Raw genomic sequence first — 18,029 nt, forward strand, 5'->3', positions numbered from 1 at the left:
CTAGGTGCACGGGCTTCAGTACTTGTGGCTCACGGGCTCTAGAGCGCAGGCTCAGTAGTTGTGGCGCACGGGCTTAGTTGCTCCGCGGCGTGTGGGATCTTCCCGCGCCAGGGCTCGAACCCGTGTCCCCTGCATTGGCAGGCGGATTCTTAACCACTGCGCCACCAGGGAAACCCTCTGGTTTTTATTTTTAAGACTTGTATCTTATTTGTTGCCTCTCTGTCCACATAGTTTAGTATTCAGCCAATGATTTTGATAATTGGTTGTGACGAAACACCTTTACTGGTAAGGTTGTGTTCAGGTGTGCCCTGGCTGTTATTTTCTTTATTTTTATTTTCTCTTGTGCCCTTTCAGGTCTTTTCTGCATAGGCATGGCGACTTGGTTGACTGAGAATGTGTTGATGACTTGGACCCCATCTGGTCTTTGCTGCACATATTTGCAACCTCTGATCAATGTGGGATATGTGGAATGTTTACCAAGCCCCCTATGTTTCTCACTTCTTGTAATTCTTTGTTAATCTCTCGTTATTTCTAGTGTTTTGCTTGCCCTACACAGGATTCTAACTTCAGTTAGTGGAGTAGATGGGCCTTCTTTTCGCCACTGAGCCACTTTAAGCAGACAAGCTTTCCAAATCAGAGTCCCCTGTGGCAGTAGTAGCATATCTGCTGGTTTTCACCATTTGACCCACTCTGTTTAAATTACAGTTTTGTCCAACTTTATAGATGCTTTTCAGGAATAAGATTTTTGTCTTCCTTATTATTCTGTCACGCTGGAAGCGAATCTCCAAATATTCATGTTTTTTTTTTTGGTCTTAAATATTTGCTAAGCTCGTTTTCCATTTTCTTTTCTGTGATAGAAATATGAAAAATAGAAATTTGATTTGATTTCATTTTATTGTGAATGCTTCAAAAAATTAAGAATCTTTGTCCAGTTTTGTTACTGCTGTGATTAAGAGATTGGGTTGTGGATTCCAATATAGCTAGTGCATCAGTTTCCTCATCTGTAAAGTGGCCACAATTATACTCCCTACTTTAATGTTATTTGTGAAGACTAAATGAATTAAGCATTTAAAATAGTGTCTTACACATGTAAGTACTAGATAAATAACTATTTTTACATATGTTTATGTATTTGCCATTTTCATCATTAAATTTAATTTTCCTTGACAGTTTGATTTCTGAATTCTTAGAGATATGTCACTTTGGTAGCCCTCTTTTTTTGCCTTTTGAGTGATATTAAAATAAATTAAGTTTCTTAACTAAGTAGTAGGCACTTGTCTGTTTACCTATTTTTCATGTACCTACGCTGATGGAATTTTACTACGCTGTAGGTGGTGAGCTTCATTTTCTCCAAATTGGAGGAACCTGTGATGATATTGATGAAGCTGACATACTAGTGGATGGATCTCTTTCTAAAGGAATAGAACCGTCTTCAGAAGGTTCCAAACCTTTATCAAATCCTTCAAGTCCTGGCATTTCAGGTATGGTATTAACTTTTTAAAATGATTCTTAAAAATGCAAATTCTTTTGATGTTGAAAGTTTTCTGGATCTTTCTTATATAATCTTAAACATTATTTCATTTTTTATAGTCAATTCTTGGTTATTTTGAGAGAGTTCATTTCTTTGTTGACATTCTCTTGCCAGGCTTGTTTTTGTCTATTGTTTATCGCTGTTTTTTCAGTAGTTGGAAAATGTTGTAAACATTAAAATAAGAAATGGTTCTCAACCTGTGGTAGGTTGACCAGTTTTGGTGAAGTCATCTAAGAGGTAAAAACATTATTTTGGTCGTTAAGGAGCTTTCGGTCTAGTTAGGGAGCAACAAAGCATATGAAAAAGAGAAGAGTTCATTAAGTAAGTGTAAAGTGAGTGGAAAGGCTAATATTACTAATATTACTACTGGAATAAAAATGCTGAAAAAATATTCTTTCCCAGGGGTGATATATTCAGGCTCTCATTGCCCCATTGTGAACCTTTAGATAGGTTTGGTTTTGTTTGTTGTTTTTGCCTTTTCTCCTACCGATCTTCTCTGCTGCCCTCCAAAACTTGTTTTTCAAAAGAAGTAATGTTAGCATTGTTACTCCTGCTTAAAAATCTTTACTTGCTCTGTGGGCTAATAACTCTAGTCTTTTTCTCAACCTCCAGTTATAGGAAACTTTGCATGATTTCTTAAGTGTATTCAGTTTCATGCTCTTCATATGTTACACTAAGCTCTCTTTCCTTATCCTTTCCCTATACCACAGTCCTTTTGTACTTCCATCGTGCTGTTATGTTTTATTCTTAGCACTTACCACATTTTATTCCCCAAACCTAGCATTTAAAAGAAATTTAATGAATCTTTAAAGAAAAAATGTGTTTAAACTCAAATGTATTCCAAACAAATAATACATGAAGTTGCTATTTGTTCTTCATGAATACTTATATTTGTGCATTTGATCATTCTTCTTTGCACCAAAGGGAAACTTTTAGTGATTACTAGTATAATATATCTTAATTTTAGTGATTACTTGTATGATATATAGCAGTCTTTACTACCGTAAGGCAGGGTTTCTCATTCTCAGCACTGTTGATGTTTTGGACTAGGTAATTCTTTGTTGTGGGAGGATCATCCTGTGCTGTATTAGCAGTATCTCTGGCTTCTACCTACTTGATTCCTGTAGCACACACAATTATCCTCATCCAAATGGCCCTGGGGAGGCAAGATTATCCTCTGGTTGAGATAAAGTGACTCATGTCTCTTGCTATGTGTAATTAGACTTGATTGTCTTGATTAACTACACAAGTTGGTTTAAAAAGCTAACATATTGAATGTTTTCATGTTTTATAGGGTATTGGTGTAATAAGAATTTTCATATAAATTCCATAAAAATACTATTCAGTAAAGATTAATTAGATTATAAAGAAATAAAGAAGGAGCATTGATATGCTGTTAATGTTTACAAACAACATTTAATACAGTTTCAGTCAGATTTTTAAAAGCTCTAAGCTTTGAGGAAAAATGTAATTTGAAGTACACTTGTAATAATTTTATAGAATGCAGTATAAACTTTCTTTGTGAAACTATTCTAAACTTATCAGATTTCATATTTTAGTCTTTTTTTTAAAAGTGATTTTTGTTAATTGGAATAAGAACAACAGTTTTTCAGCTTTGTCCTATGTTAGGCATTTCACAGATGTGAATACATATATTTGTAAAAGCAAACTAATCTCTCTGAACCAGGTTGTTACTCTTATAATACTGGTATGTATACAAGGTATTCTTAACTACCCCGGAAGTGGAAAAAATGCTGTTTAAGCTTTTGGTTTGTAAGTATTTGTTTGCCGTCAGTATAGCTTTGACTTCTTAAAAATTACTTTTTAATAGAGTAAAAAGGCAGATATTATGTGCTTGCAGATGTTTAGCATTTTGTTTTGTAAATAACAAAGTGTAAAAGTTAATTATTGATCTGATGTAAGTCAGGCTTGCATTTCAGCACCACTACTTCTGTTGCCCTTGTTAACCTGGCGCCCGTTAAAGCTCAGTCAGGGCTCTTCTAACAGGTTGAGTTTAGGTTTCTCCAATAAGTACCCTTTCTATAATTTAAAATATTCAAGATGGATTTTTCTTAATGCTAGTTATGTAGTCAGTGCTAGTTACTTTAGTTGTATATAGGTATCTGAGCCTACATTATCAACTTTGAGGCTGTTTGGTGAATGCTGTAATTGACTAGACAAAAAACATGGATTAAAACTTCTTTTTTTAAAATCTATTTCAAATTCTACATTCACTATTGTTAAGGAGTTGATTTATTGGTGGACCAGCCATTTACCCTTGACATCTTGACGTCTCTAGTGGAGCTAACCCGCTTTGAGACTTTGACTCCACGGTTTTCAGCTACGGTTCCTCCATGCTGGGTAGAAGTTCAACAAGAACAGCAGCAAAGGAGGCATCCTCAGCATTTGCATCAGCAACATCATGGAGATGCTGCTCAGCACACTAGAACTTGGAAACTACAGACTGACAGGTAAAACATGCTTCCAAGTTCATCTTATATATTTGTTAGAGACAACATAGAATTATTATATATGTTACTCTTTCTCTTAACTTTTGCATATTAACAGCTTTGTTCCTGTCATTTGTCACCTTAATTTTAGAAATTCCTATATTCTTAGTTGTAGGATAAAACACTAAGAGTAATCCATCATTGCAGTTAGTTTGTTAAATAAATTTGTGGATTGTGTGACTAAATATTTAAATGTTTGTTTTGTGTAGGTACTTTTTTTTTAATATGAGTTTTCCTTTTTTCTGTTTTTTAAAAATTTTTATTGGCGTATAGTTGATTTACAGTGTTGTGTTAGTTTCAGGTATACAGCAAAGTAAATCAGTTATACATATACATATATCCACTCTTTTTTTAGATTCTTTTCCCATATAGACCATTACAGAGTACTGAGTAGAGTACCCTGTGCTATGCAGTAGGTTCTTATTAGTTATCTATTTTATATATAGTAGTGTATATTTGTCAATCCCAATCTCCCAATTGTGCAGGTACTTTTTTTTTTTTTTTTGTGCAGGTACTTTTGAAGGCACTGATAATATGGCTTTCATGGAATTTACATTCTGGTGGGGATAGACAGACAGTAGCAGATATCTACTATGTCATATAGTCATAAAAGCTCTGAAACATGTTAAAACAGTATGGTGATAGAATAGTTGTTGGGTGTGTACATGTGTGTGAGAGTGAGAGAGGAGAGAAAATATGTGTAATATTTTTTATATAAGGGCCCTCAGAAAGGCCTCCATGAAGGCATTAATTTGGAGGTAATAGCAAGTACAGAGACCCTGAGAAGTATGTTTTATGAATTTTAGGAAGAGCAAGGACACTACTATTGGACTGCAGTAAACATGGAGGAGAGTGGTAGGAGGTGAGATCAAAGGAAATAGTCGGTAGCCAGATCATGACCATCTTTATAGGCCATAGTGAGACTTTTGTGTTGAGTGAGATGGGAAGATGTTAGATGGTTTTGAATATAGGAGTGATGCGATATAATTTATATATTAGAAGGATACATTAAGACTACTGTGTTGGTAGTACATTATGAGTGGTTGTGGTGTGTGTATTGGGGGGAAGTGATAGAAGCAAGGATTCTAACTTGATTGCTATTGTGGTAATTCAGGTAATTATGGTGGTGTTGATGGTAACTTGGACCATGATGATAGTTGATGGAGGAAATGAGAAGAGTGGTCACATATAGTTTGGAGGTAGAAGGAATAGTGTATGCTAATGTACTGAGCATCTGGTGTGAGTGAGAATAGTTAAGGATGACTCTAATGTTTTGGATTGAGCTAATTGGATTGAGCTAATCAAGTAATTTGGGTTTATTTATGATAAGTTTGAGATACCTGGTAGGCATTTGGATATGAATCTGGAATTTAGTGGAGTTTTATTTTTCAGCATATATGTAGAATTTAAAATCAGAGAATGGACATGTATAAGAAATACAAAAAGTTCTTATTTTAAAATACAAATTCCTGTGACCCCACTCATAGATTCAGGGTGGGGCCCATGAATCTGCACATAATTCTGATGCACAGTAGCTCGCACTTAGAGGAACAAGGGCTTTTTGGAATGTACAGTTCCGAAGGCAGGTAGAGATTCCTGAGGTAAGATTATTCACTGCCCTACGTTTAATCTTTCTCAATAGAACTGCTTATCTTCTCTCCTGATCCGATTGAGAAACACTAAGTTTTGTTGGAGGCTGCAAATCAGAGTACGAAAGGTGATATTAGTGGTAAGATGGTTACGGCTGAAGAAAGATTTTCGCATTATTTATTATTTTCTCCCTTACTTGACAGCAACAGCTGGGATGAACACGTTTTTGAATTGGTTCTACCTAAAGCTTGTATGGTTGGACATGTGGACTTCAAGTTTGTTTTGAACTCAAACATCACCAATATTCCACAGATACAAGTGACACTGCTGAAAAATAAAGCTCCAGGCTTAGGGAAAGTCAATGGTAAGAATGGATCAAATTGTACACTTGAAGATTTTATCTTGTAGTTGGTTTCTTTAAAAAATGAATTTTCAACTTGGCTGTCTAGGTTTGACGTCCCTCCTTGCCCCCCCACCCCTGTGCTATTTTCCTTCTTTACTTTTTGTGGTTCTGTTTAGAAAAGTTAATCCAGAGAACATTTAAGAGCTTTTCAGTAACTCATTGTTGTTCAGACTTGCATAAACTTGAGTAATTTAATTATGGTTCTTGGGAAATGCAGTTAGTTCCTTTGTGAGTTAGTTTCACTTTTAGCATTACTAGACTTACGCATTTCTCTTCCTAAGAGGAGACTTGATTGGGAAAAGAGCTTTGTTATGGAGTCACATATTCTTTTAAGGTTATTAGTGAAACCCAGAAGGTAATGCCAGAAATATAGTCATCTTTATTTATCTTTCTTACAAGTTCCGAATTTGATGTATTGAGTTATTAAAATAGATTGTACATACTTGGCATATTGGAAACTAGATGTTATTTCTCAGTGTTTTCTTCTTAATAGGATAATTTTAAAAACTGGGGATAATTTAAGAGTAAAATGGCTACTTCACATCGGGGGTAAAAACATTGAAACCTGAAAAATTTCCTATTTCACAAATATGTATGTATGTGTTTGTGTATATATGTGTTTGTATATATATGTGTGTATTTGTGTGTGTGTGTGTGTGTGTGTGTGTGTGTGTGTGTGTGTGTGTGTGTATTATTTTGAATCATGACAGACTCTGATGTAATTGGGATAGGACTTAGGTGTTGGTATTTTCAAAAGTCTGCAGATGCGGTACTGTGTAGCCTAGGGTAAGAATTCTTAGTTTAGTTGCCAGCAGATTATTTCTTCAGGTGAGTATCCACCATTAAAAGAGAGAAGAGTGTATGAAACAATTGAATCTAATTTTCTTCTTCTCCTAACAACCATTTTAGCATCTGTGATAAAAATCACTGCAGTTCCCAGTTTGACAGAGAATTTTAGAATTTTAGGCACATAAATCATTGATATTAAGCAAAATTAAGTTTACTAATATTTTTATCCTCTAGAAACAGCAGTAGATAGGCAGATCACCTTTCCTTTGTCTCCAGCTCTTAACATTGAAGTGGAACAAAATGGGAAACCGTCCCTGGTTGATTTGAATGAAGAAATGCAGCACATGGATGTAGAGCAATCACAGTGTGAGTTAAATTATAGAGCTGTTGTCCATGACAGTAAAAGGAGTAGTGATCCAAATGCATCATGTTGGGCAAAGATTTCCTTATGGCTTGCAAAAACATGGTTTTAAGAACACAGTTAAAAATAACCTATAATTCTGCTTTGGCAGTATGCTTTAACTTTCAGCTCATCTTTGTGAACACAGCTGCACTAATACTTGCATTCTTGTTTTTTAATACCTTGAGATTTGAAATCATGTCATGGTTCTATAATTTTTTTTTAAATCAAGGTGAATGTAAATAATATGGGAGTGGAAAAGCAACATAATATATCAGATAATTGATTATAGTTCCTTAGCATGATAGTGAATTCTTATTTGAACACTTTCAAATATGGAATTTTGTGTGGTGCTGTTACATGTAAATGGGATGGATATTTGCTTATTAAATATTACATTTTAAATTATAAGCTAATTTAAAAGAAAAATGTGTATTTTTCTTTTTAGGTCTTAGATTATGTCCATTTTTAGAAGATCATAAAGAAGACATTCTGTGTGGGCCAGTATGGCTTGCTAGTGGCCTTGATCTATCAGGGCATGCTGGGATGTTGACGTTAACAAGCCCCAAACTTGTTAAAGGTGAAGTAACATATTTTACAAAAGCAGAATAAATAATCCCACAATTATAAAAGTAGATTAGAAAAAACTGATTTCAGGAAAGTAAGGTATTGTTTTTTGAGGGACTTTTCATTAGTGATTCCATCAGTTTCCTGGTAGCTGAGGTAATTTCCTCTCATAAGTGATTATTGTTATGTGAAACTTTGGATCCTACTTTCTGTGTCTTGATGGTCTCAGTGCTTTTTAAAAAAGCATAAAGAAGATGACTGTAGGATGACTTAGCATGACATACAGAATTCTTCAAATAACCAGACATCATGTTCTGGCATGTTTGCCTTTTCCATCAGTTTAAAGTCCTGTGTCTTCAGAGTGTTGTATATTGTTATAATATCTTCTCTTATGGGATTTTTATAGAGGAGTATCAGATATAATGATCTGAGTGTCTTAAGCACAAGTTATAATTAATGTATATTTTATTTCTTATATCTGTAAGATATTAGATATTGCAGTAGTAGGACATTTATTTCACCTTTGTATCTCAGGGGTGAATAAAAAAAGCCAACAAATGAGACACTTACCTTGATTGTTAAAGTAAAATTGGAGGTGGGTAAGGTGTGGAGATCCTTCCCTAAACCAAGAAAATATCTGACCACCTAAGTAACAACTATTTTAATTTGTGTACATTCCCTTCATAATGTTTGTCCCCATTCACACACTTACCTTTAGTTGCAGGCATAGTATATACACAAGTTTGAATGTACTCCCTTGACTACATCTTATTCATTCATTCATTAACTTTATGAGACCCTATGATGTGTTAGGCCACATACTGGGTTACAGTGGTGAGCAAAACTAATAACATCTCTCATATTGCTGAGCAGATAAGTTAACTTTGTTGAATGAGAGTGTGAAACTGAAAATTTTATATGAAAATTAAAATGTCGGCTTTGACAAAATTGGGGATAAAATTATATAACATGTAATTCAAAAGACTCAATAATGTAAAAGTGTTAATTTTCCCAGAATTTAGTAGAAATGACTATTTTTCCCATCAAATTCCTAAAACTTTGAACTGGAGAAAATGATTGCTAAATTTTTGTGGATGAATAAAAGGATGATATTGGCCAGAGACATTTAGAAAAAGAAGATTGAGAAAGAGGGTCTTATTAGATTCTAGAACCTAGAATAATGCAGCAGTAAGAAGAATGTAACAGTGTGGCGCTAGCACAGTAGGCAGACAGATCAGTGGAAAACAACAAAAGTAACTTTTGTAATTACAGAAGATTTCATACCTGCTTAGGCAACAATCAGCTTACGGTTTGCTCATGGGTATATTAGTTTGAGGGTATTTTTGCAATAAATTTTACATATAGATTGTATAGTATGATCTCAACTTAGTTAAAACCATATAAAATTGAAGCTAGTGATAACAACAACCAATATTTATCAAGTGCTTCCTTTGTGCCATGCAGTTATAAGTGTTTTAGTTATCTTTGAGGTAGGTACTATTATTATTCTCATTTACTTTTGAAGAAACTGAACCATGGAGAGGTTAATTTGTCACATGCCTAATAAAATGGCAGAACCATTATCAAAGCCAGGTAGTGGCTCCAAAGCCTGTGCTTTTTCAACTGTAATACTATAATGCTTATGTGTATGTATGCATTCACATATGTATGTGTGTACATGCGTGCATTAAAGGACTGGATGGATACACATATCCATCATTATCATTATCTTTGGGCGGTGCTTTAATGACAGTTTTTTCTTTGTGTTTTTCTGTAATTCACAAAATTTCTGTTATTAAAATGAATAACTTCTTTGGGGTAAAACATGCCAGGTGTCAAAACTTTCTATCTTATGCTGTTCATATAACTCCTGTGCTTTTTGTTCTTTTGCTACCAAAGGTTATTTAGCCATATTGTATGCAAATAGTGTAATTCGAAAATTCTGGCCAAGTGTATTTTTCTTTTTGTGGAGTTAATATAACTTGCTCTGGGAAGACAAAAAACAATTTGATTTTTTGGTGATTGAATAATTTATCCCCTTCTGTACCACTCCTCTAGGTATGGCAGGAGGAAAATATCGTTCATTTTTAATCCATGTCAAGGCAGTGAATGAAAGAGGAACAGATGAGATCTGTAATGGTGGTATACGTCCTGTAGTAAGACTTCCATCCCTAAAACACCAGAGTAACAAGGGCTATTCACTTGCTTCACTCTTGGCAAAAGTTGCAGCAGGCAAGGTATGAAACAGTATCATTTTGAACTGTAACATGCTGTTTTAAACATGGTGGTTGAGATTTGACACACTGTTAGAAGTAGTATGGCCCATAATTGATTTATCAGTAGACACTTTGTTTGTTTGTTTTTTATCTCTGCAGCAAGTTAAAAAAATATAATCAAGGAGAAAATATTTGAATTAACTTTAAGCCGACTACCTAGCTTATATAAAGTACATTCAGTAGGGAGTAATTGTTAGCAGGTACTTCCCTTTATAATTATTCTCAGTTCCTTGGGTGTGAGAGTTTCTTTCTCTGCCCTCTACTGATAATGCACCACTTTTTTTTTTTTTTTTTTGTAAACATTTGGGAGACTGCAGGAACAGAAGTTGAGAAGTGATTTTAGAGATGTATCTTAATTTGCGTGGTTCATTTTCTACAACTAGCTATATATCATGCAGTTTCTTCATACTTGTTTGATCTTGGACTTTCCTGAACTCTGGAGATTTTGTTTCTCTATCATCATTATTCATAAGCAACAATAGCAGTATCAGTAACACCAATCATCTTATATTTGTATAGGCATTCCAATTTTTCAAGGACTTCTGTGTACTTTATCTGATTTAATCCTCAAAATAACTGAGGTAGGCAGAGCAGGTGTTATTACCTCCATTTTTTCATGTTGAAAGTGAGTGAACCTTAGAGATTGGGGAGCTGGCATATCTTGTAGAGCTGTAGCTGGGACTTAGACTCAAGACTTTGGCTTTATAATCTTAATTCATTGGGTTATTACCTTTAAACAGTGACTATGTCTTCTTTCCCTGTTATAATTCTGGGCTAAATTAGTCATTTACTGAATATGAGGGTGAAAGCTGTCATTTTAATTTGAGATTTATGTTTTGATAGCCATAATTCAGTTATATTCTTTTATTTATAGACTTTAATAGTAAATAATTTTTTTGTTTCATTTGTTTGTTCATTCAGTTATTTATTTTTGTATGTTTAGGAAAAATCCTCTAATGTTAAGAATGAAAATGCAAGTGGCACCCGTAAATCCGAAAACCTCCGGGGCTGTGACTTACTTCAAGAAGTCTCAGTCACCATCCGAAGATTTAAGAAAACTTCAATTTCTAAGGAAAGGTAACCTCATTTTCTTCTACTATTAAAGTAATAGGAGTACAAAGGAAGAATTCCAATAAATTTACCAAAATACACAAAATTTTTAAATGCTAACTTTTACTTGAAAATTTTTGTTTGCTTTTCATTTCTCTTAAGAACTTATCTCAGTGATGGTATATACTGTCTTTCCACTTCATTGGTTCATCCCTGGTGTCTTTATAGTGCTTGGGAATTTTCAAAAGTTCTTTTTTTAAATTGTGATAGTAATGATTTCAAATGAAATATTATATGTCCAACCAGGTTGAAATAGCTTTAGTTTTAACTTTTCTATTTTGGTTGTTAATGTGTTTATATTTTCTTTTTTGTAGAGTGCAACGATGTGCCATGTTACAGTTTTCAGAATTTCATGAGAAACTTCTTAACACTTTGTGTAGAAAAGCAGATGATGGCCAAATCACAGAACATGCCCAGAGCCTTGTGTTAGATATTCTTTGTTGGTTAGCTGGAGTACATTCAAATGGACCTGGAAGGTTAATAAGATTTTATTTGCCACGGATTGCCCTTTGGATGTTATGATTGGAAGTTCAAGATGAGCCTAAACATCTGCTATTGTTTTGCAGCTCAAAGGAAGGAAATGAGAGCCTGCTTTCAAAAACACGAAAATGTCTTTTAGACATTGTACATGTTTGCTTCTTTGAGGCAGGACGCAGCATAGCCCATAAGTGTGCACGATTTCTAGCCTTGTGTATCAGGTTGGTTTTTTTTTAAAGTTGAAAATATACTTGGTAGGTGCATCTGCAGTTTGGCAGGTGATACCTTGTCTATAGTGTTATTTGGTTCCTGTTGAATATATGTGTAACTTAAGAGGATTTTCAAAAGTTGAAGAGGCTTATTGAGATTCTAAGAAAAAATTTGGGGTTTTTTGGGCAAAATGTCATGTTAAATAAATCTAGTAATAAAAGAATTCTACTAGGCTTCTCTGCCTATTAGGAAGACTCTGGGGAGTTTGGTAAGGGGATCCCTTCCCCCACTTTTACTCCTACTGTCCCTGATTGTCTTTGGATTGTTCACCTGAGGCCTTGTTCCCAGTTATATAATAATTTTAACAGACTTATTTGTAGTGTTATGCAGATCATTTTCTCTAAACCCTGAAACTATCTAGGAAGTGTTTAAAAGCTAATAGTCTGTATTGACTATACCTGCTTGTTAGCCCTTTTTGGTAAAAAAAAAAAAAAAAAAAAAAAAAGAGTGGTTTAATGCGTAAGAAAACAGTTACAAAGACCCTTAGTATAATCAATCCCTACTATCTTTCTGCATGTCTATAGGGCTTTAAGGCAGATTTTCTTTCAATTTGTATGAACACATTTTAAAGATTTTAAAAGTACTACACCATGTTTAGAGTTGGATTTAGACCCTGAGTAAAGTATTTAAATTTTTTCTTTTAAAATTTTTTTCAGTAATGGCAAATGTGACCCATGTCAACCAGGATTTGGATCTGTTCTGTTGAAGGCCTTACTTGATAATATGTCGTTCTTACCTGCAGCAGCAACTGGTGGTATGTGAAATTAGTTCAATCGCAAATAGCTGTAGCCTTAGGAAATATCTCACAGTATGCTTGGGGTTGTGTAGTAACTTTTTTTTTTCTCAATTTTCTTTTTTTCTGTAGCTTATCTGTTTTTTAAGGGGTTTTAAATTGTGATTGGGTAGGCAGATACTCTCTGTTCGATAATATTTTTAGGAAAAAGTTAATGGGAGATTTGGGCTTCCCTGGTGGCACAGTGGTTGGGAGTCCACCTGCCAGTATGGGGACACAGGTTCCAGCCCTGGTCCAGGAGGATCCCACATGCCGCGGAACAACTGAGCCCGTGTGCCACAACTACTGAGCCTGCGAGCCACAACTGCTGAGCCCGCGAGCCACAACTGCTGAAGCCCGTGCCCCTGGAGCCTGTGTTCCGCAGCAGGAGAGGCCACCGCAGTGAGGGGCCTGTGCACCGCAATGAAGAGTAGCCCCCGCTCACCGCGACTAGAGAAAGCCCGTGCACAGCAACAAAGACCCAACACAGCCAAAAATAAAATAAAATAAGTAAATTAAAAAAAAAAAAAGTTAATGGGAGATTTAAGTAAATAACCAGGTCATCTCAATTCATACGTTTTCTGTACTTCATTAAAATAATTGAGTTGCTTGGTTGTTCACAAACTAAAATGTCAGTAAGTGCCAGAGAGATGACCTAAATAAGAAGAATGGTTCATACACATATTGTGTGAGAATGGTAGGGTCTGTGGCAAACTCTGATTCCCTAAAAGGAGCCAGTGGGTTGTTTTTTTTTTTACAGCACCTAAAGACTGTGGAAATGCCATTCAAGAATGAATGTAGTTATCAGGTAGGAATTTACTATGAAGGGCTACTGATTTGTCCTTTACCTAGTGTTAGTTTTTTGTAGGCATTTCTCACAGTCTTTTATTTTATAAATAACCATTCAACAAGTTATCTCAATGAGATAAACATATTCCACAAGGATTTGATCTTGGTGGTATACCAGAAAAAAAGCTGGCTCAAAGTTAGTTGATAAATGGTTATTTTATCAATACCTTAATTTAGACAAAGAGTCTGTTTATATTTACCTTGAACATATATTGACTAAAACTATGAACTGTTTGTTATATAGAGTAGAATGTTTTGGACTTGGTTGCTCACTTTAGTAGTCTCTGGTGTTTAAAACAGTTTCTTGAGGATAGTGTTAGAGGTAGGGTGCTTAAATTATGGGGTGTATTTAGTTAGATATCTCGTTAGAGTCTTAAAATACATCATCATGGTCACCTTTTAATATCACCTTTGGTCTGTATCTAACTGGTAGTATGGAATAACTATACTTCATTCACTTGCTAAAGTATATTATTTGTAGCTCACTGCCATCAATTGGTTTTGAAATTTTTAGTACAGAGAAATAGTATTTTAGGAAAGATGGCTTGAAGGACCTGACATCTCCACTTTTCTAGCGATTATAAAATGTCCCTCAGAGTCATCTCACGTTACTGAAAACCTAAATGACTAGGTTGATCCTATACACTTCTCAAAAAATATGATTGCAGTTCTTTGTCAGTGTCCTCTTAGAGTCCTCCAAGGAGTTAGTCCTTCTTTGTAATTTGCCCTTACAGATTTTATTTCCAGAAAATCCTTCTAGGAAAAGGGGACATACTGATAAATATGAAATCTGAAGTTCTCTTTGTTAGAGAAAAATGAGGAAAAGAAACAGTGATTTAAACAACTGATTTGTTGTTATTTTCAGGTTCTGTCTACTGGTATTTTGTCTTACTGAATTATGTTAAAGATGAAGATTTGGCTGGGTGCAGTACCTCGTGTGCATCTCTGCTTACTGCTGTGTCCAGACAGTTACAGGACAGGCTAACACCAATGGAGGCTTTGCTTCAGACAAGGTATTTTAATCTATGAAATGACTAATCATGGGCCTTTCTGGATATGATACCACCTTTGCACATAACTGTTATTATATGTATTTGCTTAAAAGTTTTTCTTCCCTTTATTTTCTCTGAAAATAATTCCCTTTAACAACTTTGGAAGTCCTGGAGATGGTTATTCAGAGGGCTAATTATATTAAAATACTTAAAAGTAGTGTATCTTGCTAATGGTAGAAGCACTTAAGGTAATTTGTTTCTTTGTTGTTAAAACTTTGTAAGCAAAATTATGTAAATCACTTATTGCCCTTAACTAGTATTCTTTATCTGCTATTTGATTTTCTAAAACTTAAACATAATGAAATAAGAAATAGCTAAAGGTTAGATTTGAGTTCTTGCCTAATCTTCATTATTTGAAGTATTTTATTTAAAGCAAGCATTTTTGTAATCTTTATAGATTAGAAATCTTGATCTCGATGAGATGTTACTCAAAGCCTTTGTACCTTCTGCTGAGTCAGTGTAATGATTGAGGCAAGGGAGGGGTGCTTGATAGCTCTTTCTTGATTCAGACCACAGATTAAGGTTGTCTTGGTTCATTAGTTATCAGCTTAATTGAAATCACATTTATTGAGTCTCTGGACTGTATCTTTTGCAGTATAGGTTTGCAGGGAACACAGTTGAGATTCAGTGAATTTAAGGAGTTAATAGTGTCTCCTTCTGCCCTGTGTAAAAACTGCTTTGAAAACTAAGTAAATAGATAATTTGTTAATTAGATGGCTGACAGGAAAATTGTTAGGACATTATTTTATTTTTCAGATATGGATTATATAGTTCACCATTCGATCCAGTCCTCTTTGATTTGGAGATGAGTGGCTCTTCTTGTAAAAATGTATACAACAGCAGCATTGGTGTCCAGTCAGATGAAATTGATTTATCAGATGTCCTTTCAGGTAGTAAAGTCTTTTATTAAAGGAATTTCTGAATTTTATATCTTGGGTTTAAGTTACCGTTGATTTTTTTAATAGATTATAGTTACTACATTCTGTCTTTGAGAACTAAAAGTTTTTAGAACTTAACTTTAGTATCTGTGAGTCATTAAACTATTTGCCTTTGTTTCTTAACTCCCCCCTCAAAAAATATTGAAGTTATTTTTGAAAGGGTTGCAAATTTGTTTTTTGTGTGTGTGTGTTTCATTGCATGTCAGTATGACTTTAATGCTAATAAGAGATTAAAATTTGGTTATTTGTTGTAGTCCTTTCAGTTTTATGTGGTGTGCCTTTGTTGTTCATAAACTCAAAGAACATGTTGTTTCATATTACAAAATATGAAAATAAAATTAATTTATACTTATTTTAATAAGCAAAGATGCAGAAAGAAAAAATAATTTTCTTCATCTTCTATCACACTCTCCTGAGGTGAACTTGGTACACCATGTTACATGTATTCTTGTATGCATTTCTAAAGAATATGTTTTTAGGATTGAATGTATAACACTATTTGTATAATCTTTTCAGGTGCTAGAATTTGGTGTTTTTCTAGTTTTGTCAGATAGAGCAATGATTGCTTTATTTTTTGTTTTCTTCCATCTTACCGAACTTACTGCAAGTGTTGCTAGTAAACCAAAATGTTAAAAAATTTATTTGTAAACATATTATGAAAATTACCACATTAATTATAAGTAAATTTGGGGAGTTAGTCTCAGGTTTGTAAATTATGAGTTGTGAAAAAAGCAAAAGAGAAAAATCAAATATAGAAATATAAATAAAATATAAAATGTCTCAACTCTAACCTCTTCATCCTTTTAGATTACCATTGTTAACAGGATGCTTAGCTATTTAGACTTATTTGCTACACGTGTTTATGAGCATTTTTAATGAAAGAGGTCATACTATACTTCTGGTCTGTTACTTGCTTTTTAATGACTTATTCTGCCTTAGATATTGGTGTTATCTCCTCTGTTTGATGACTTAGGCTCCTGACTACCTTATTGCCAGTGTGTCTCTATCTAAGTGACTTGTCAAATTATGACTAGAACTCAGAGGAGGGGTTAGAACTAGACCTGTAGATGCCTTCTGAACTCCTTAGGATAGAATGAAATTCCTTATAGAGAGAATGTAAGGAGAGGACCATAAAGCTCAGGCCAAGCCTGGGGGTTAAATAAGCAAGAGCAGCCATACTCTTATAGAGTATTATAGTTCCAGAAGAAGGGACTTCGAAGTCGTGATATATGTCTCCATATGAACGACTCTTCATTTTATTTCTCACCATCCAGCATTCCTTTTTTCAGTTAATGGCATCCATGGCACAAAACAGAAATCTGAATGTTATCCTCTCTTTCTCATCCTCCACAATGAGGCTGTCATCAGAGTCTATTTTTCCACCAACATATATTTCAAATCTGCCCATTCTCTTACTTCCCATGATCACAAGATTACGGTCTAAGCCACAGTCGTTTTGAACCTGGGCTACAGTAATAGCTTTCTAACTGGTCATTCTGCATCTGTTCTTGGCTCACTTCTGTACATTCTCCACAATGCAATGAATGCAATCTTTTTTTTTTTTTTTTTTTTTTTTTTTTTGCGGTACGCGGGCCTCTCACTGTTGTGGCCTCTCCGGTTGTGGAGCACAGGCTCCGGATGCGCAGGCTCAGCGGCCATGGCTCACGGGCCTAGCTGCTCCGTGGCGTGTGCGATCTTCCCAGACCGGGGCACGACCCCGTGTCCCCTGCATCGGCAGACGGACTCTCAACCACTGCGCCACCAGGGAAGCCCAATGCAATCATTTTTGAATGCAAACCTGATCTGATCATTCTCTCTCTCTTCTAAATACTTTTCATGTCTTTCCATAATTGTGCAGTCCAGAGTCTCTAATATAGCATAGAGCATCTTATGTGATCTGCCCTGTTAGTTTTCTTTCTGTGGCCCAGTGATTCTCAAAATGAGGTCCATACGTCCCCCTCAGGGTTCCTGAGATCCTTTTAGGGAGTCCGCAGGTTAAATGTTTTCATGATAAAACAGTGTTACTTGCCTTTTTTCATTGCATTGACATTCGTACTGATTGTGCAAAAGCATGATGTTCTTCCCCATGCACTTAGAGTAAAAAGTATGGCAGTTTCACTTAGAAATACCTTTGATGAAACAGTAAAAAATTGTTAATTTAATTAAATTTTGAACCCACGAGTATGCATCTTTTAACTATTCTGTGATGAAATGGGAAGTGTGCATGAAACACTTCTGCATGCTGAAGAACCATGGTTGTTTCAAGGAAGTGCACTTGTGTAGTTGTTAGAGTTATAAGCTGAACTAGTTGCTTATTTCATGGTATACCATTTTTATTTGCAAGAATGACTGATAAAATACGTTTATTCAGATTTGATTATTTGGCAGGGATTTTCTCAAAAATGAATAAAAAATGCCTGTCAGTATCCATCCAATTGATAGTATTTGTTGCCAATTTTAGAACTAGACTTCTAAGCAGAAATTAGAATGTTGGA

At 34.8% G+C, this 18,029-nt stretch overlaps 1 protein-coding gene across 6 annotated transcripts in view; it reads left to right on the top strand.

Moving 5' to 3' along the window:
• BIRC6 (baculoviral IAP repeat containing 6) overlaps nucleotides 1–18,029 on the top strand; it is a 249,625-nt gene that overhangs the window by 60,352 nt on the left and 171,244 nt on the right. For 4 of the 6 annotated variants that reach the window (XR_008618874.1, XM_055089099.1, XM_055089101.1 and 1 more), the window contains 12 exons: nucleotides 1,332–1,481; nucleotides 3,777–4,002; nucleotides 5,835–5,995; nucleotides 7,058–7,189; nucleotides 7,672–7,803; nucleotides 9,849–10,027; nucleotides 11,010–11,143; nucleotides 11,491–11,652; nucleotides 11,743–11,874; nucleotides 12,580–12,677; nucleotides 14,410–14,557; nucleotides 15,353–15,486. Coding sequence is in view for 5 of the 6 variants with exons in the window: in XM_055089099.1 (XP_054945074.1) it covers nucleotides 1,332–1,481; nucleotides 3,777–4,002; nucleotides 5,835–5,995; nucleotides 7,058–7,189; nucleotides 7,672–7,803; nucleotides 9,849–10,027; nucleotides 11,010–11,143; nucleotides 11,491–11,652; nucleotides 11,743–11,874; nucleotides 12,580–12,677; nucleotides 14,410–14,557; nucleotides 15,353–15,486 (1,788 nt within the window). In the remaining variant the exon portion in view is untranslated. The remainder of the gene's footprint in view (nucleotides 1–1,331; nucleotides 1,482–3,776; nucleotides 4,003–5,834; nucleotides 5,996–7,057; nucleotides 7,190–7,671; nucleotides 7,804–9,848; nucleotides 10,028–11,009; nucleotides 11,144–11,490; nucleotides 11,653–11,742; nucleotides 11,875–12,579; nucleotides 12,678–14,409; nucleotides 14,558–15,352; nucleotides 15,487–18,029) is intronic. The other 2 variants (XM_055089100.1, XM_055089102.1) reach the window with 2 other exon arrangements.

The sequence above is a fragment of the Physeter macrocephalus genome, chromosome 12 (genome assembly GCF_002837175.3).
Source record: "Physeter macrocephalus isolate SW-GA chromosome 12, ASM283717v5, whole genome shotgun sequence".
In the NCBI taxonomy this organism is placed as follows: domain Eukaryota; kingdom Metazoa; phylum Chordata; class Mammalia; order Artiodactyla; family Physeteridae; genus Physeter; species Physeter macrocephalus.